General features: G+C 43.7%; 1 protein-coding gene across 1 annotated transcript in view; it reads right to left on the bottom strand.

Moving 5' to 3' along the window:
• Window positions 1–4,823: 4,823 nt before the first annotated feature.
• Window positions 4,824–15,039, bottom strand: part of FCHSD2 (FCH and double SH3 domains 2) — a gene marked incomplete at its 5' end in the record, with an annotated part of 71,299 nt that continues 61,083 nt past the window's right edge. Inside the window, 6 exons of the mRNA XM_039252036.1 lie at window positions 4,824–6,218; window positions 9,138–9,220; window positions 9,362–9,491; window positions 10,435–10,655; window positions 10,959–11,136; window positions 11,256–11,339. Coding sequence (XP_039107967.1) covers window positions 6,135–6,218; window positions 9,138–9,220; window positions 9,362–9,491; window positions 10,435–10,655; window positions 10,959–11,136; window positions 11,256–11,339 — 780 coding nt within the window. The remainder of the gene's footprint in view (window positions 6,219–9,137; window positions 9,221–9,361; window positions 9,492–10,434; window positions 10,656–10,958; window positions 11,137–11,255; window positions 11,340–15,039) is intronic.

The raw sequence follows: 15,039 nt of genomic DNA, 5'->3' as shown, positions 1-15,039 counted from the left end.
GCCTGACTCTTGAAGGCCTGACACTCTGCCCCTCCTGTTCCAGGCCTCTTGTCCTGGCTTCTAGTGGCCACCAGGAGTCACCAGCTGCTTAGTGTCCGCTGAGCCATTCTCTAGTCTCCTGGGATTCAGCTGGATTGGCTGGAAAGACCAGTGCTTCCAGTGGCCACCATTACTTACATGCTCCTGTGTCAGGCCCAGGGCTCTGCACTTTTCAAGCAATAGCAATAGTTTATTCCTCCAAACCTCCTTGTGAGGTAAGCTGTCTCTTTCATAGGTGATAAAATTGACACTCCAGTAATGTGAGATCACACAGCTGGCACAGCTGGATGTGACACATACACACATGTACACGTGTGTGTGTATGTGTGTGCATATATATGTTTTAACAAAATAACATGTAGAGAATCTGAGCATCCATTTATGCAGGGCTGCAGGGAATCAGGGCATCTTCTGCCTGCTTCCCGTGCCCAAAGGGTATATGCTCTGCTTCTATCATTGGTGGGGGAGTCTAGCTTTGTTTCTACTAAATCCCTCCCTGCATCCTCTCTTCTCTTTTCCATCTGGGCCCTGGCTGCCTCTGCCTGAGTCTGGAAGGTCAGTGTCCCTTGAAGTGAAGGACATGCAGCCCCCAAGAGTGAAGTGAATTTGAATCCTGGGAGGCTGTTACTAGCTACACCATTTGGGGCTGCTATCTCACAGGACTGCAATGAAGGCTGCTCAGATAATCCAGAAAAGGTGCTTAGAAATGACTAACTCCACTCCAGGGCCAGCAACCTCTCTGCTCCCTGTAAACCTTCCCTTCTTTGTGGGGCCACTCTGATAGCAAATCCTTGGGGTGCAGTTGCCTCACCTCAGGGAGCACATACGTACCTCAACTTACTTGAGGTCTGGGAGGCCAGCCACGGGTCAGTGTATTCCAGGGAAGGAGGTGGGTGTAGTGGGCAAGGACTGAGTAGGGGAAGAGCTCAGGGGAGAGCGGCTGGGCAGGCTGCACCTCCATCTAGTCTTTGAAGTCTTTGGTGGGGATAGAACCCAGGGGCCCAAAGCCTCTCTAGGCCTCGAGTATCCTCTGGCGCTCAGGTCTGCATACCTTCCAGGTTTTCAGTACTCAGGTACTCATGCTGCATGCCTGAGTTGGGGTCTTTAACATCAAAACTGGAATGCCCTTTCCCTTGCTGTGCACATGGACTGAGGCCCAGAGAGGGGCCAGCGTCTCGTGCAGGGTCAGAGCAGAGCGGGGATAAGGACTCAGGACTCTGATTCCCTCTTTTCTGAAAACTACCCTCAGGTTCTGCAGAGGGGCTGGCCTGGTCTTCTGATGCCAGTTTTAGGTTCTGTTCCAAGTGGTCTTTCTGAGAGACCTTGGGCAAATCACAGTGTCTTCCAGGGGAAGGATTTTTCCCATCTGTGAGACTTCCTGCTCCGCAGCTCTGGGCCTCACCAAAGGTGACACAGCTCATCCCCAGGGTGGTTTGTAGGCCTGAGTGCTGCCTGCTCTGCCTGCCCTATCCAACGTCAGGCTTCAGTGAGCCTGACACTGGACAGCAGCTCCTGCTGCCCTTCGGTCATCTCCCTGGAAGACAACCCTTAGCTGGAGTCTGCTGTTTCTGACTCCCCTACCAGATGTGAGCCCGATGGGGACAGAGATGAGATCTGAGTCATTTATGTCTCCAGTGGCCAGAACGATACTGGAGGTGGTCAGTTTGCTGACTGGACAAACAGGAATTGAAGAGGTGGTCCTGGCTCTTAAGAAATTCTCTGGAACAATCTTGGTGGCACCAGGTATAGACCCACCTGTGAGTCGGCCTCCCACATCTGGGTATAGGCTTTTCCCTTTCTCTGGACACACATCTACTGGTCACAAATGTTGTATGCTCATTATTTTCATTGATCCTCCTGGATCTTAGGAAGTTTGTATTGCCTTCTCATTCCCACTTTACATATGAGGAAAGCAAGACCTAGAAAGGTGAAGCAATGAGCCTAAGGCCACAGCTAATCGAGGTGGCGAGGGAACTGAATATGGGCATTCTGACCAGGTGCTCCTCCTCCCCCTTCTTGTTCACGAGAGCAAGAAGGTTGCTTAGGTGTTTAGCACACAGTGTGGAAGGAGTGTGATCCTCATTTGTGGGTTCATCTGTTTTTTCAGGATTACACTCCAGGAAAATATTCCCAGACTAGAGCTCTCAGAAACAGACATCAGAGAAGCATTTCATTTGTTTTTTTGGCCAGCTGGACCAGGGGAAAATGGTCCAGGAACAGGATGCTCTTTGGCATTCACAGGGTTCTTGGCTCAACAGTGACAGAGCAAACAGAGAGTCTAGGAGGAAACGTAATGCTGGTTGTGTCAGGTTGTAGGGTTTCAGGACAAATCACAGTTCTTCCCCTTCTATAAAATTACTAGAGCTTGGTTTTATTTTTGCCATAAAAATCTCTTTGTAATGGACGAAATAAACGCAAAGATTCTGAGCAGCTATATTTTGTTGTAAAGCCATTCAGGTTAGTTAATCAGGCAGTAATTGGTTCCATAACCGGGAGCTATGGCTGGACTCTGGGCATTGAGGGGATGGTGCAGCTGGGGTATGACTACAGCCCAGAGGAGGCTTTGCTTTCTCTCTGCGGGAAGTCCAATGGCTTGAATTTTCTTTTTAGTTTCTGGCCATCCTGAGAAGTCTGTGTGGTCTGTTCTCAGATACCATGACCTTTCTGTGTAGTGTTTTCACTGTGTCTAGAAGCAGAACTCATCTAGAGTAGAAGAGTTGGATAAGCCCTTAGAAGTCATTGCGCTCCTTTCAAAGCTGGGGATTCAGCAGCCCAGAGGGAAAGGTTGTCCATCACATGGTAGCAGGGCTAAAGCCAGATGACATCCTCCCACCTGCATCTCTGTCTGGCTTGTGGGTATGGGCTGGGGTCGAAGGTCAGAGAAGAAAGGGTTCCAGGTGATGTGTGGTTTATCTATGGCTTCATTGATTTACAGTTAGTTCCACTGATGAAGGAGGCCAAGATTTAGCTGTGACGCCGGGGTGGGGCAGTTAGCTTAACTCTGCCCCCGTGTCCTACACTAAGCCCCTTCTGCCAACAGCAATCTCAAACAGGAGCACCTTTCATTAGCAGGGGAAGGCAGAAGATGGAAAGGGTATTGAATGTGGTGTTTAATACCTAGCTATGTGCACCTACCTTCCCATATTTATATGAAGCATTCTTTCCCTTGACAACCTTGTTACTATGAGGCTGGAAGAGAGCAAGGACCTCAGCTGTAAAGGGGAGGTCACCAAAGGTGAGGGAGGTGATGGCGAGGAATGTTGGTGTTGGTGGTGACCTCCTGGTACTGCAGACTTGAGGTGCCCTTCTTGGATCCACAGTGTTATCCTCAAGTTTCCATGAGGATGTTGAGGCTGGATTCCCACAGCTGTCAAGTGGGAGCCAGGACTGAACTCAGACCTTCTGACTCCAGAGTCCATGCTGTTGTCTCTTATTCTGCTAGTGGGAGTGTTAACAGATACGATCATTTTGGAGGCCAATTTGGCAAAACCTAACAATTAAATGTCCACATACCTTTTTTTACTTTCAAATTACATATTTAGGAATTTACCCAATATTTTTACTGGAACAAGTTTATAAAGAATCATGTACAAAGAAGTTAATTTCAACTTTATAACAGCAAATGGATGGATACAACCTAAACATCCATCACTATGGAAGGCTTAAATTAGGATACATACAAACCATGGAGAATACAGCCTTGAAAAAGAATAAGGTAAACCTAAATAAATATATAATATCACATACATAGAAAAGGTAATGGGTACATGTATGAGTTTTATGTACAAAAAGTGGAGGAATACATACTGCACATGCCCAGCCCTGGGAATAGAGCTGTGGGGCCCCTCCCCAAATAGACTGAGCCCTGATCCTCGGTGTGGCTGGCTGTCAGCCAGAGGGAGTCAGTCTTTAACTGGGAATTCACTTCCTCTCTCTTTATCTGTCTTATGGTTTAAAAAAGGAGGGCCTAGGAATGTCTTTATAAAAAAGCATGGTCTATTTAGAAAGGTCTACTTACCCAATCTTTTTATAAAGAAACTTGGAAAACTTAATTCCATTTTTTTTTTATTATTCAACATTTTATACATAATAAATACAAACTTTTTACAGCCACTGTAAAGAAAGCACATCTGCACAGAGGCACGCCCTCCACGCCCGGCCCTGTGCACTGTGATGCTGGATTACATGTCGTGGAGGGAGGGGTTCTTTTTTAAAAAGGAGGCATATTTTTACAACTTTGTTTTTTTTTTTAAAATAAAATTAGCAGCTCTTCCAAAAAATATTTTAAAATATAACAAAAGATTTCAATTAACTCTGAGAATGTGGAAAATCCAAATTCAAGGACAATTTGGCTATCTAGAGAGAATACAAGACTGGGTAGTGAGAACTGCCTGATTTAAGCACTTGGAAGATTTTTTAAAGTGCCTTGAAGATTTTTAACATGTCAGAGAACTTTAAAATCTTAAAAAACCACCCTTTTAATTTCTTTTTTAAACTTAAGAATAAGTTTGATAAACACAAAAAGACCTCAAATAGATCAACAGGTTAAGAAATGCAAAAAACAAAACAAAACCCCCAAATCACGGAGAAGACTCGTCACTGGGTACCGTCACTGAAGTGATCAAATGACTAACTGAAGACGTCTTCAGCTATAACCTGACTTTTGGTCAAAAATCCCATGGGGACATTTGGTGAGTGTTTCAAGTTTTAAAGATTCTTAGGAGGGATGGAGTTTTCAAAGCATAATACAACTTTTAGATTAAATTCTGCAAATTGGATTTCTTAAAAAAAAAAAAAAGCAACTGGAAAAATCCCTTCGTCCCTAGGTTCGGCACCCCCCATCTTCCACAGGAGGTGGAGAGCTGACAGAGCCCTACCCTGGGCCACCTGCCACCATGAGCTTGCTAGCCTGTGGAGAAAGCTACTCTGGGCTCTCCTTGTGACATGGAGAACTTGTCTTTTCTTTATCAGTTTGTACTTGTGCAGGGGTGTGCAATCCTTTAGTGCTTTTTCATGGGAAGCTGGTTTCCTCCATGAGCCCCAGGTTCTTCCTCTTAAGGAAATGTCAGGTCAGTGGACCTGGGAAGCTGCACTTTCATGGGCGGGGTGGGTGGCCGTTGATCTGGAGCAGCCACAAGCTGGCGGTCTGGGCTCATGCACTGGCTTGGGAAAAAAACAACACGAGGGGCCTCCCCAGTAGAGAAGCTCTACAAGGCAAGTATGTGTCCCCAATTTATCTCGACATTTAGATTCTAAAGGTATTGGTCAGAAGAATATATGCTGCAAAAATTAAGATGAAAAATACCCAAATACAAAAAGAACATTAAATCAGCTCATTTCAGATCTGGAAGCTCCATTTCTGCTTCAGCCACAGCCTCCTTTCTATTAGTCTATGTGATGGACAAGATTTGGCTATTAGTTCAGCTCCTCTTTATTAGCTCCACTAATACTAAATGAATGGCATAAATATTAATACAAAGGACACTGTTACTGTTTTAAATCTGTTAGTTGTGGAAGAGATGTGCATTAATGCAATTGGCGATAAACTCAGGGCAGTCCACTTTTGTTCAGTAAGGTTACTTTCTTGGTCTGGGGACTAACTGCGGGGAGGAGCCAGCCTCCTGAAATCCCTCCTTCTAATTCCTTACGTAGCCAACATGATTTGATTAAACTCAATCAGACGAGCAAAAGCCACTTGAAGAAAGATGAGGATCTCTGCCACATCCTTGTGGCCACAGTAATATACTGTACGAGTGCACATGATCAGTTTCTCTGTGACTGTGCCCTGAGTAAGGCCTGGTCTTGAGTCTCATATAAAAATGGGCCACTGTTAGGCATGAGGGCTGTCCTCCTCTGCTTCTAGGGCCTGCTAGGATTTGTGCTATGGTAGGAGAGATGACATAGAAAATGACAACAAAAAAAGGCACAAAATATTCAAAACATGGGAGGAGTCCACCAGGCCACCCAGTCACATAATCCTCCTTGTTTTTGCTCTGTTCAAGAGTCATCATCATGCAAAGGTGCCTAAAAAACAAGACTGGCCAAATGCCAAGCCTGGCCTTGATTGTAGCAGTAATGGATGGGCAAACCCAACATCACACCAGTGTGATTTCCACATCCTCAATCTTCTCTGCTGGCCTTCGGTGGTTCTGTGTAGGTGGAGGGGGAGCTGCCCGGACCTGAGTAAGGAACAAATATGTGGATTGTTAGCTCCCTGATTCAGTGCTTGAAGCATCCAAACCGCAACCATTTATCCGTAGACATGGGTACCCCAGAGGTCTCACAAATGCTCTTATCATGAAAGTGTGTGCTTCCAACGTAATTCTCACTATTTCCTACACTGAGGAGTTACTGTTTGATGAAATATGGAACCCACAAATTAGGGTTGCGCCTAGGCTGAAAGCTTCATGGGCACAAAAGGCACTGTAGCTCCAAAAGGCTCATCCAAAGCAAAGGCCTGGAGGTGGAACCCAGAAAGAGTAGTGCCTGGAGAACTGAAAACCTTTTGGTCTGTCTTGGAAGGAAAGCTGCAAGAGAGAAGACTGGAGATGTAGCCCAGGTGGAAGTCATGAAGAGTCTCATTAAGCCAGACTAAGAAAATCTGAGCTTTTACTTTGTAAGCAAAGATGAGTCTTTGGTGAAATTTAATTTTTTTATTTTATATATTTTTGTATTTTATTTATTTATTTATTTTAATGTTTTATTTTTATTTCTAGGAGAGAGAGAGAGAGAGAGAGAGAGAGACAGCGTGAGCAGGGGAGGGTCAGAGAGAGAGGGAGTCACAGACCAAAACAGGCTCCAGACTCTGAGCCAGCAGTCAGCACAGAGCCCGACGTGGGGCCCGAACCCACGAACCGCGAGATCATGACCTAAGCAAAAGTCAGACGCTTAACCGACTAAGCCACCCAGGTGCCCCTATTTTATATATTTTTTAAATGTTTTTTTAAATTTATTTTTGAGAGAGGGATAGAGACAGCATGAGCAGNTGTGGAAACTAATTTGACAATAAACTATGTTTAAAAAAAAAAAAAGATGAAAGTGCAGACAGAAAAGTTGTCTAAGTACATGAAATCTGAGAAAGCAGTGTTATATACAATTATATTCTGACATGATGAAAATAAAGCAATAAATCTTTAACAAAAAAAGAGTTTTATTATAAATGTGTATTAAATCTTATCAATTTTTAAAAAATGTTTTATTTATTTCTGAGAGACAGAGAGAGACAGCATGAGCAGGGGAGGGTCAGAGAGAGAGAGAGGGAGACACAGAATCTGAAACAGGCTCCAGGCTCTGAGCTAGCTGTCAGCACAGAGCCCGATGTGGGGCTCGAACCCACAAACCGTGAGATCATGACCTGAGCCAAAGGCAGATGCTTAACTGACTGAGCACCGAGGTGCCCCGAGTCTTCGGTGAAATTTTAAACGACAGCAGCAGATGTGTGAAAATCTCATTAGCATAACAGTTTGAAGAAAAGAGTGGAGGTGGGCAACGGTATAGGTAAAAAGACAATTTAGGAGGCTCTTGTAGTCATGTGAATGAGAGTTGATGTCAGCCTTATCTAGGAATTGGTGGGGGCTGGGGGGGGCAGGGAGGAGAGAAGTAGAAGGATTTGATAGAAGTCTCCAAGGTACATGTGGCAGGAATTGGTGATAACTTTGTAGGAGACAGGGCTAGAAAGCTTTCAAGAGTGACGCCAGAGCAGTGGTAGATTGGGGGTCCCAATCTACCTACTCACCAAGCAAGGCAATATGGAAGAAGGAGTATGTCTGGGAGGGAGAATAATTAACTCGCTGCTGAGTTTTGGGGCTTTGGTATGTATACACTGAGATGTCCACAAGGCTGAAGCTCAGGGAAGAGACTGGGTTGGCAGTTACAAGTCTAGGAGTTGTCAGTAAATAAATGGTTATCAAAACCATGGGAGTAGGTGAGATTGTACAGGGAGAGTGAGAGTGAGTTTAGTAACTTCAGGAGAAGAAGCCCATGGACAGAACCCTGAGAAGCATCAGCAGAGATGGGATGAAGTGGAGAAACCCATACAGGTCAATGAAAAGGAAGGGCCAGAGAGCAGAAAGCAAACCAGGAACGGGCAGTGGAACAGACTGGTTCACTTCTCCCATTCCCACTCTTATCCACCAGTCTGTCACCATCCCCTCTTGCCTGAACCACTGCTCCAGCCTCCTAATGGCTCCCCATGTCCCTTCTGCTACCTTCCATTCACTCTCACTTAGCTGCCACAGCAATGTTTCAAAAATGAGAAACGAGCTTTGTACTGCTTACAACTCTACAATGGCTTCCTATTACATTTAGGATAAAGAACCAAGTCCTTAAAAAGGCACTTAATACACATCTGCTGAATTAGCCAAAGGAAATGAGTTTCAAGGAATGGTGTCAAATGCTGATAAGCAAGTCAAGGAAAATATATATACTGGATGAGTGTGGGAAAGTTATGGCCCTGGAAGAGCTGTTTCACAGTCGGGTGGTGGGGTAGAGTGGATGGCGTGGAGTGGGGGATGAGTAGAGGTGATTATTTGTAAGAGATTCTCCTTGAGAATAGAAGCTCTTAAACCTCAAAAGGGCATGAAGTATATCTCATTTCACCTCCGTGTTCCTCAAAGAGGCAAATATAAGCTTGGAAAATAATTTCTCAATAAATGCTTGCTGGAAGAAAAAAGTGCTTCTGTTTCACACTTAGACCACTTTAATGCTTGCTATTAAATACATCTTTCATAGCTATCTCACATGGCTCCTTAAAAAAACCTACCAGTGTAGACTAGACCTTCCAAGATGTGTTGGGTTCTAAAAGAATATTTATTTTGAGAAGAGAGTGAGAGAGCACTCAAGCAGGGGAAAGAGGCAGAAAGAGAGGGGGAGAGAATCCCAAGCAGGGTCTGCGTGATGCTTAACTGACTGAGTCACCCAGGTGTCCCTGTGTTGATTTTTACAGGCGTCATTTTCAAAAGCTTTTTTTTATCTTCCCAAACCCACATGATCCTTGCATGGGGGAATCAGCATAACACAGGGGCCAGGGGGAAACATTAATTTCTAACTTTCAGTTTGGAAGAACTGTGCATTCTATAACAGGTTAAGAAAAGACTCACGGGTCGCAGTTTGCCATATGAGGTCTCAGGAGTAGGCCTTGGAGCCTGTGAGCATCCTGGCGATTCGCTATGGAAGTTGTTTTCTAAGGGAGGGAACCAAGCAGCTTATTTTATTTGTGTTGTTGAGCAATAAAAATGCTAATACAGATCTGTTTGCTCTTCAGGTGAACATGTGGATTTCTGAATAAAAATGTACATAGATCCATGCCCAGGAGAACCCTTACCATTTGCTGAGGGAGAGCGAGGGAAGTACTGGGAGCTCCTCTTATCAGGGCTGGGGTAAGGGCTGCTGGGAGGCTGGTCATACAGCGGCAGTGGAGGCAGCGAGTCTGGTGGCTTGAGGGAAGGAGAGATCTGCCATAAAGGAAAGAGAGGTTACAAAGTGCTCACCTCAGGAAGCTCGAGAGGCAAGCTGGCTTCTTTAATTCAGACATAGTGCTTTTCTCTGCAGCTAAGTTATGACAACTAACAATTTTGGTCAGCCTTATCAGAAGCACATGAGCTTAGAATAACCAGCGCAAACCCCAATTTTGTGATGTATTTAACTTCTTCCCCTCAGAGATCTCATTATACTACTGATTTAAGTCAAACCATTCTCTAGAGTTCTACTGAAAACATACCAAATCAGCCAATTCAATAAATCCAGTGAAGAACAAAAAAGGGGACAAATTCTATCTTTTTGTTAAGAAAACAACTGGCTGTTTCTGACTTGCCCAGGTTTTGAAATGTCTGACTAAGTGTTCACAGCACCACACAAACAAGATGGGGAGACATGTTCCTTAGGGTCCTGGACCTGCTATGACAGATCTGAATTAGGGTTTCCTGTAAAGGCAAGTTTTGCTGTGATGAGCTGAGCCTAGAGCCACATGAGTATAATGGGGCTCTGCCATTAGTCCTCTGAAATGGACTGGCAGGCAAGGCTCTGACAGTGCTGGAGAGAAAGCAGTATTTTTACTACATAAACCAACTACAGAGATAGTAAATTTCCTCTCTGGTTTCTTTTTTTCTCTCTTCCAAACCATTTTTTTTTTAAATGTCACATACAACTTATCATTTTGGCTAACTGATTCAGAGAACAGAACGTGGGCAAATGGAGGTATTATATGGCCATTACCCAAGGGCCAGGTTGATGAGTCTCTGCTTTTCCAAACTCAGTTTTTTGCAGAAATCTGGCAACCAAGGCCTGGAGTGGGGAGGTGGGGCTGGGACTGCAGCCTGTGTTTGCATGGCTCAGCCACCCCTTGTGAGTAATTTTCTTTAAACACCTTCTAATTCAGCTTTCTCCCCTCTTATGTACCTGAATCTCTCTCATCCATGGAGTGTCACCGTTTTCTGAGGCTGAAAGTTCTTCCACTAGCACCGATGGGAAAACTCCAATCCGCCCATTGAATTCCCCTTCCCAGAAGCCATCGTCATCCTGGTTTTCTTTGTTCAGGATTCGGATGATTGCTCCCTCAGGAAAGGATAACTCATCATCTGTTTGGCCCTCATAGTCATAAAGTGCTTTCACGAAACAGACTAGGTAGGAAGAGGGAGAAAATGCAGTAAGAACACGGACAGCCAGGCTCCTTTTGCAACCACCCCTGTTCTCACACGACAACTGGGCACATCATACAGAATAGGAGGAAAGCTGTAACTTCTACTCACTGAAGATCAACTTCAGGGTTCTACCCTACAGGATAAATGTGACCAAATTATGGAAAATATATCAGAATAGGAATAAAGATTTGCTTTTTAACCTACAAAGGCTGACTCCAGGGCAATTACCATTTAGGCCAAAATGTGACCAAATAAAGAGTGCCTTGTTTAGTAGGTCTTTACCACTGGCATCTCCGTTGAGGCTGCCTGAAACGAGCTCGGCCTCCGTGGAATTGCTGGATGTGTGTGACCGACTGTCCAAAGCAGCCAAGGACTGCAGCATGCTCAGGAGACTGTTCGAGGTGGGAAACTGTAGGTACTTTTCTGGCACATAACCCACTTGGCCAACTTTATTTCGAGCCTGAGTAAAAGACATGCAACAAAATAGGTTTGCACACACAATCTGGACAGGGCGAAACCAGAACAAAAACAAACTCCTAAAATGTCACAAGAAGGGGCGATATGAGCAAAGGAATATACCTTTACCCAGTCTTCCATATCTCCATCTTCAATCACTTCTAACACCTCATGTTCCTCAATGGTCAACTCATCTGGTTGAGAAGCCTGCAATGTAGGATGGTCATGGACAAAATTAAAAAGGTTAGATAAAGAGCAGATGTGCGCTGATCATAACAAAAACTGGGGATCAAAGTATTGGAATGATTTTGAAAAACATACCAAACATAAAAATTTAAGTGTTGTAAAACTATCATAATGAGGTGAAGTTTTACTTTAAAAAATTAAACAAAATAAAGCCACAGCAAAAACTGGAGAAACGGAATCCTCAAGAGGCAATCAGGTGCAATGAACACAGCACTCTGCTGGAAGCAGGGGACCAAGGTTCCAGCTCCAGCTTATGTTTCTACTGGTTATTCAACTTCTTGATGCCTCCATTTCTTCAAAATGACAATCCTGCCATTCTGGGGAGTATGAGGGAGTCAATGTGGGATGAATAAGCTGAGAACCATGATGATCTGGGAAGCACAGGCACAGAAGCAAGCACTGAATTAGTACGGCACCTGAGGGTGACCATGGAGGTCCACGCTGTGAAAATGCAGAGAACTATGTACATGGATTGGATGACAGCTTAGGCAGTGCCTAGAACTGATCTGGAATCACTGTGCGATAAACAATGGCCAAGAGAAGAGAGGTGTAGGAGAGAAAATGGCTGAGATTGGTCACAATTTGAATTTATTATGTTCTAACTTAACTGTGGAGAATGGGCTGATCCACTTAGATGCTTCTGTACAAGCTGCTAACTGTGATGGTTTAATGGTCTCTGACGTGGGAGTTCACTAGCACTAGACCCCCAGATTCTGCTCCACGACTGCAGAATCTGAGTGCAAACTCTCAGGGCTCAGTAGAGGGGCTGGAGACATACGGTGTGGCTTTGTTTCCTAAAGAGACTTGCCTTTCACATGTAACAGGGAGGGACCTGCTGGCATCTTCTGGTTCTCTGGTTCTCCAAAAAGCATTTCCCAGTCTGGTCTGAAGATTAGTAACAGCTATATAACCAAACTGTAAGACCATATAGTTTTTCAAATCTCACAATCTCAACGTGTAACACATCTCCAAATTACACAAGCAAAAGTAAGGCATGAAAATGGGTCACATTACTAAGCCTCATTTCCCATTTCATGTGCATTATAATACTTCATTAAACCCAGATTCTGGATGTTGCCATAGCTGCTTGAGATGTTAAAATAGTATTGAAAATGGCTGACCAGTGACAGAAATACTCCAGGACCAGAATTCAAAATAATTTTTTAAATGTTTTTAATTTATTTTTGAGAGAGAGAGACAGCGTGAGCAGGGAAGGGTCAGAGAGAGGGGGTGGATACAGAATCCAAATGCAGGCTCCATGCTCTGAGCTAGGTGTCAGCACAGAGCCCGACAAGGGGCTTGATCTCACGAACCGTGAAATCATGACCTGAGCCGAAGTCGGACACTTACCTGACTGAGCCACCCAGGTGCCCCTCCAGGACCAGAATTTTAAGTAAATTACCTCTGATCTCAAAACATGAGGAAAAAAGACTCACTGATTCATGATAGCTTTTCCAATGGGATTTCTTTGCTAATCAGAAAATATACTATGCTTTGAATATACCAACAAAAGGCACCAACATTACAAACATTTTCTCTAGTTCCATGGTAAGACTTAAAAAGTATCAATACAACCTGACTTCAATGCATGTGAGAACAAAGCAGGAAGGATAAGAACACCTTTAAATATACTGCTGCCCTTGTAAAAAATGTCATGGAGGTCCACGCAAGTTGTTTAGTGCTGTTACAGTGTATCAGCAGACACTAGCTTGATCATACCAACCCCAAGCAGTAACCAATGGTTCCACTTGAAAAAGTCAAGTCCTCTGCATGACAACTCAAGAATGTATATAGAGTCTGGTCACTGTGGTCTCTCAAAGCTTTGGCCCCGCGCACTATTCCCTGTTCCCTGTTCTCTGAACACACCACGTTTTTCCTGGCCTCTATGCTTTTACCAGACTGTTTCTTCTTTCCAGCAGACCCTGCTCTCTCTTTCCCATCTGGCGAACAGATTTAGATTACTGTGAGTTCAAGTCCAGGTTCTGTCTGTTTCTAAGGGCAAGTGTCCATAAAACCTCTCTGAGCCTCAGTTTTCTTTTCTATTCCTATTAGAATGTAAGCTCCATGAAGTCAGAGATTTTTGTCTGTACTGATCAATGCCATGTTCTCAAGCTTAGAAAAGAACACAGGATGGTACATGGAAGGTGCTCTATTAATATTTGTTGATTTAATAGGTTAGTTGATAGTATCTTCCATATTGAGTTACTGAAGAGATTAGAAAAACATAAATATGGTACCGGGCACATAGTGTGTCACAAACAGTGGATATTAGTATTACTCATGATTTGAGGCCCAGCTCATGTTTTTCCAGACCACTCACAACGAGCTGGTTGCTTCTTCCTTCTTTTGTTGTAAGGCTTGGCATACCACTCTGATGCGAGCTACCACGGCACTCAGTTGTCTGCCCTTGTAGGTTTCCCACTAGAATGACTTATGCAGGGAATGTAATTCTTCTCATTTATCCCAACTAAAGACAGCAAGTGGTCAGGAAATGTTTACTAAATAAATACGTGGTCTCCCACTGCCCCCTGAAGCCCTAATATCCAGGGACGACCAGAACGGTAGAATTGGCCAAGTCCTCCATTCCCACCACTACCTCTCTAAATTTCCTATTTTCTTTGAAAACAGTGTGCTTTTACCTGATTATAAAAATAATACATGTTCACTGTATAAAAGCTGGAAATATGCATAACTGAAATCTTATGGTGCATTGACATTTTATTCTTCTGGCATAACATATCATTTCTTCTTATATAAAAAAAACCTTTCATTAATGTAATTTTCAATTATCCTCATAATATTTTATGTATACTCTTATGTTATATTAATGGTTAATTTATTTAATAATTCCCTTATTGGATTGCCAACTTTGAGCTATTATGAAAATAGTACTATGATGAAAGAACATTTTGTGTCCAAAACCATTTTCTATACTGTGATCATTTCCTTAGGATCTATGCTAGTAAGGTCAAAAGTTAAGAGCATTTAAGAAAATAATTTATTTTTGAGAGGCAGAGAGAGAACAAGCAGGGGAGGAGTAGAGAAAAGGAGGGAGAGGGAGAGAGAGAGAGAGAGAGAGAGAGAGAGAGAGAAACACAGAATCTGAAGTAGGCTCCAGGCTCTGAACTGTCAGCGCGGAGCCCGACGTGGGGCTTAAATTCACAAACCATATCATGACCTGAGCTGAAGTTAGATGCTTAACCGACTGAGCCACCCAGGTGCCCCAAGTTATGAGCATTTTTAAGGCTTTTGAATCTAATCCTCAAATATAACGTTTCTTTGTCCTCACCAGATTAATCCAGGCCTGCTTTGCGTGTCTGGACTATAGGAATCATCATTAGGCTTATAGTTCATTTCTCTCTATTCTAATCTATCCTGTGAAACATCTATACCACGACCAGGGTTTACCTTCTTAAAAGCCCAGTCTGATTTCAGGACATCTAAAGGTCCCTAGCAGCCAGGATAAAAGCCATACTTTAGTCTGGTTTACAAGATCCTTTACTATCTGACAGCAAACATCTTTATTTCCAGCTGCTCTAATTCCCACACTTGCTGCTCACCCATCACCAAATGTAACATTTCCTGAACACCCCGTACTCTCATCAAACTGTGTCTCTGTATCTGCTGGTTTTTTTTGCTTAGAAGGCTTGTTCCCTTCTTA

The sequence above is a fragment of the Hyaena hyaena genome, unplaced genomic scaffold (genome assembly GCF_003009895.1).
Source record: "Hyaena hyaena isolate Hyena2069 unplaced genomic scaffold, ASM300989v1 scaffold_406, whole genome shotgun sequence".
NCBI classification, from domain to species: domain Eukaryota; kingdom Metazoa; phylum Chordata; class Mammalia; order Carnivora; family Hyaenidae; genus Hyaena; species Hyaena hyaena.
This window is presented reverse-complemented; position numbering and strand designations above follow the sequence as displayed.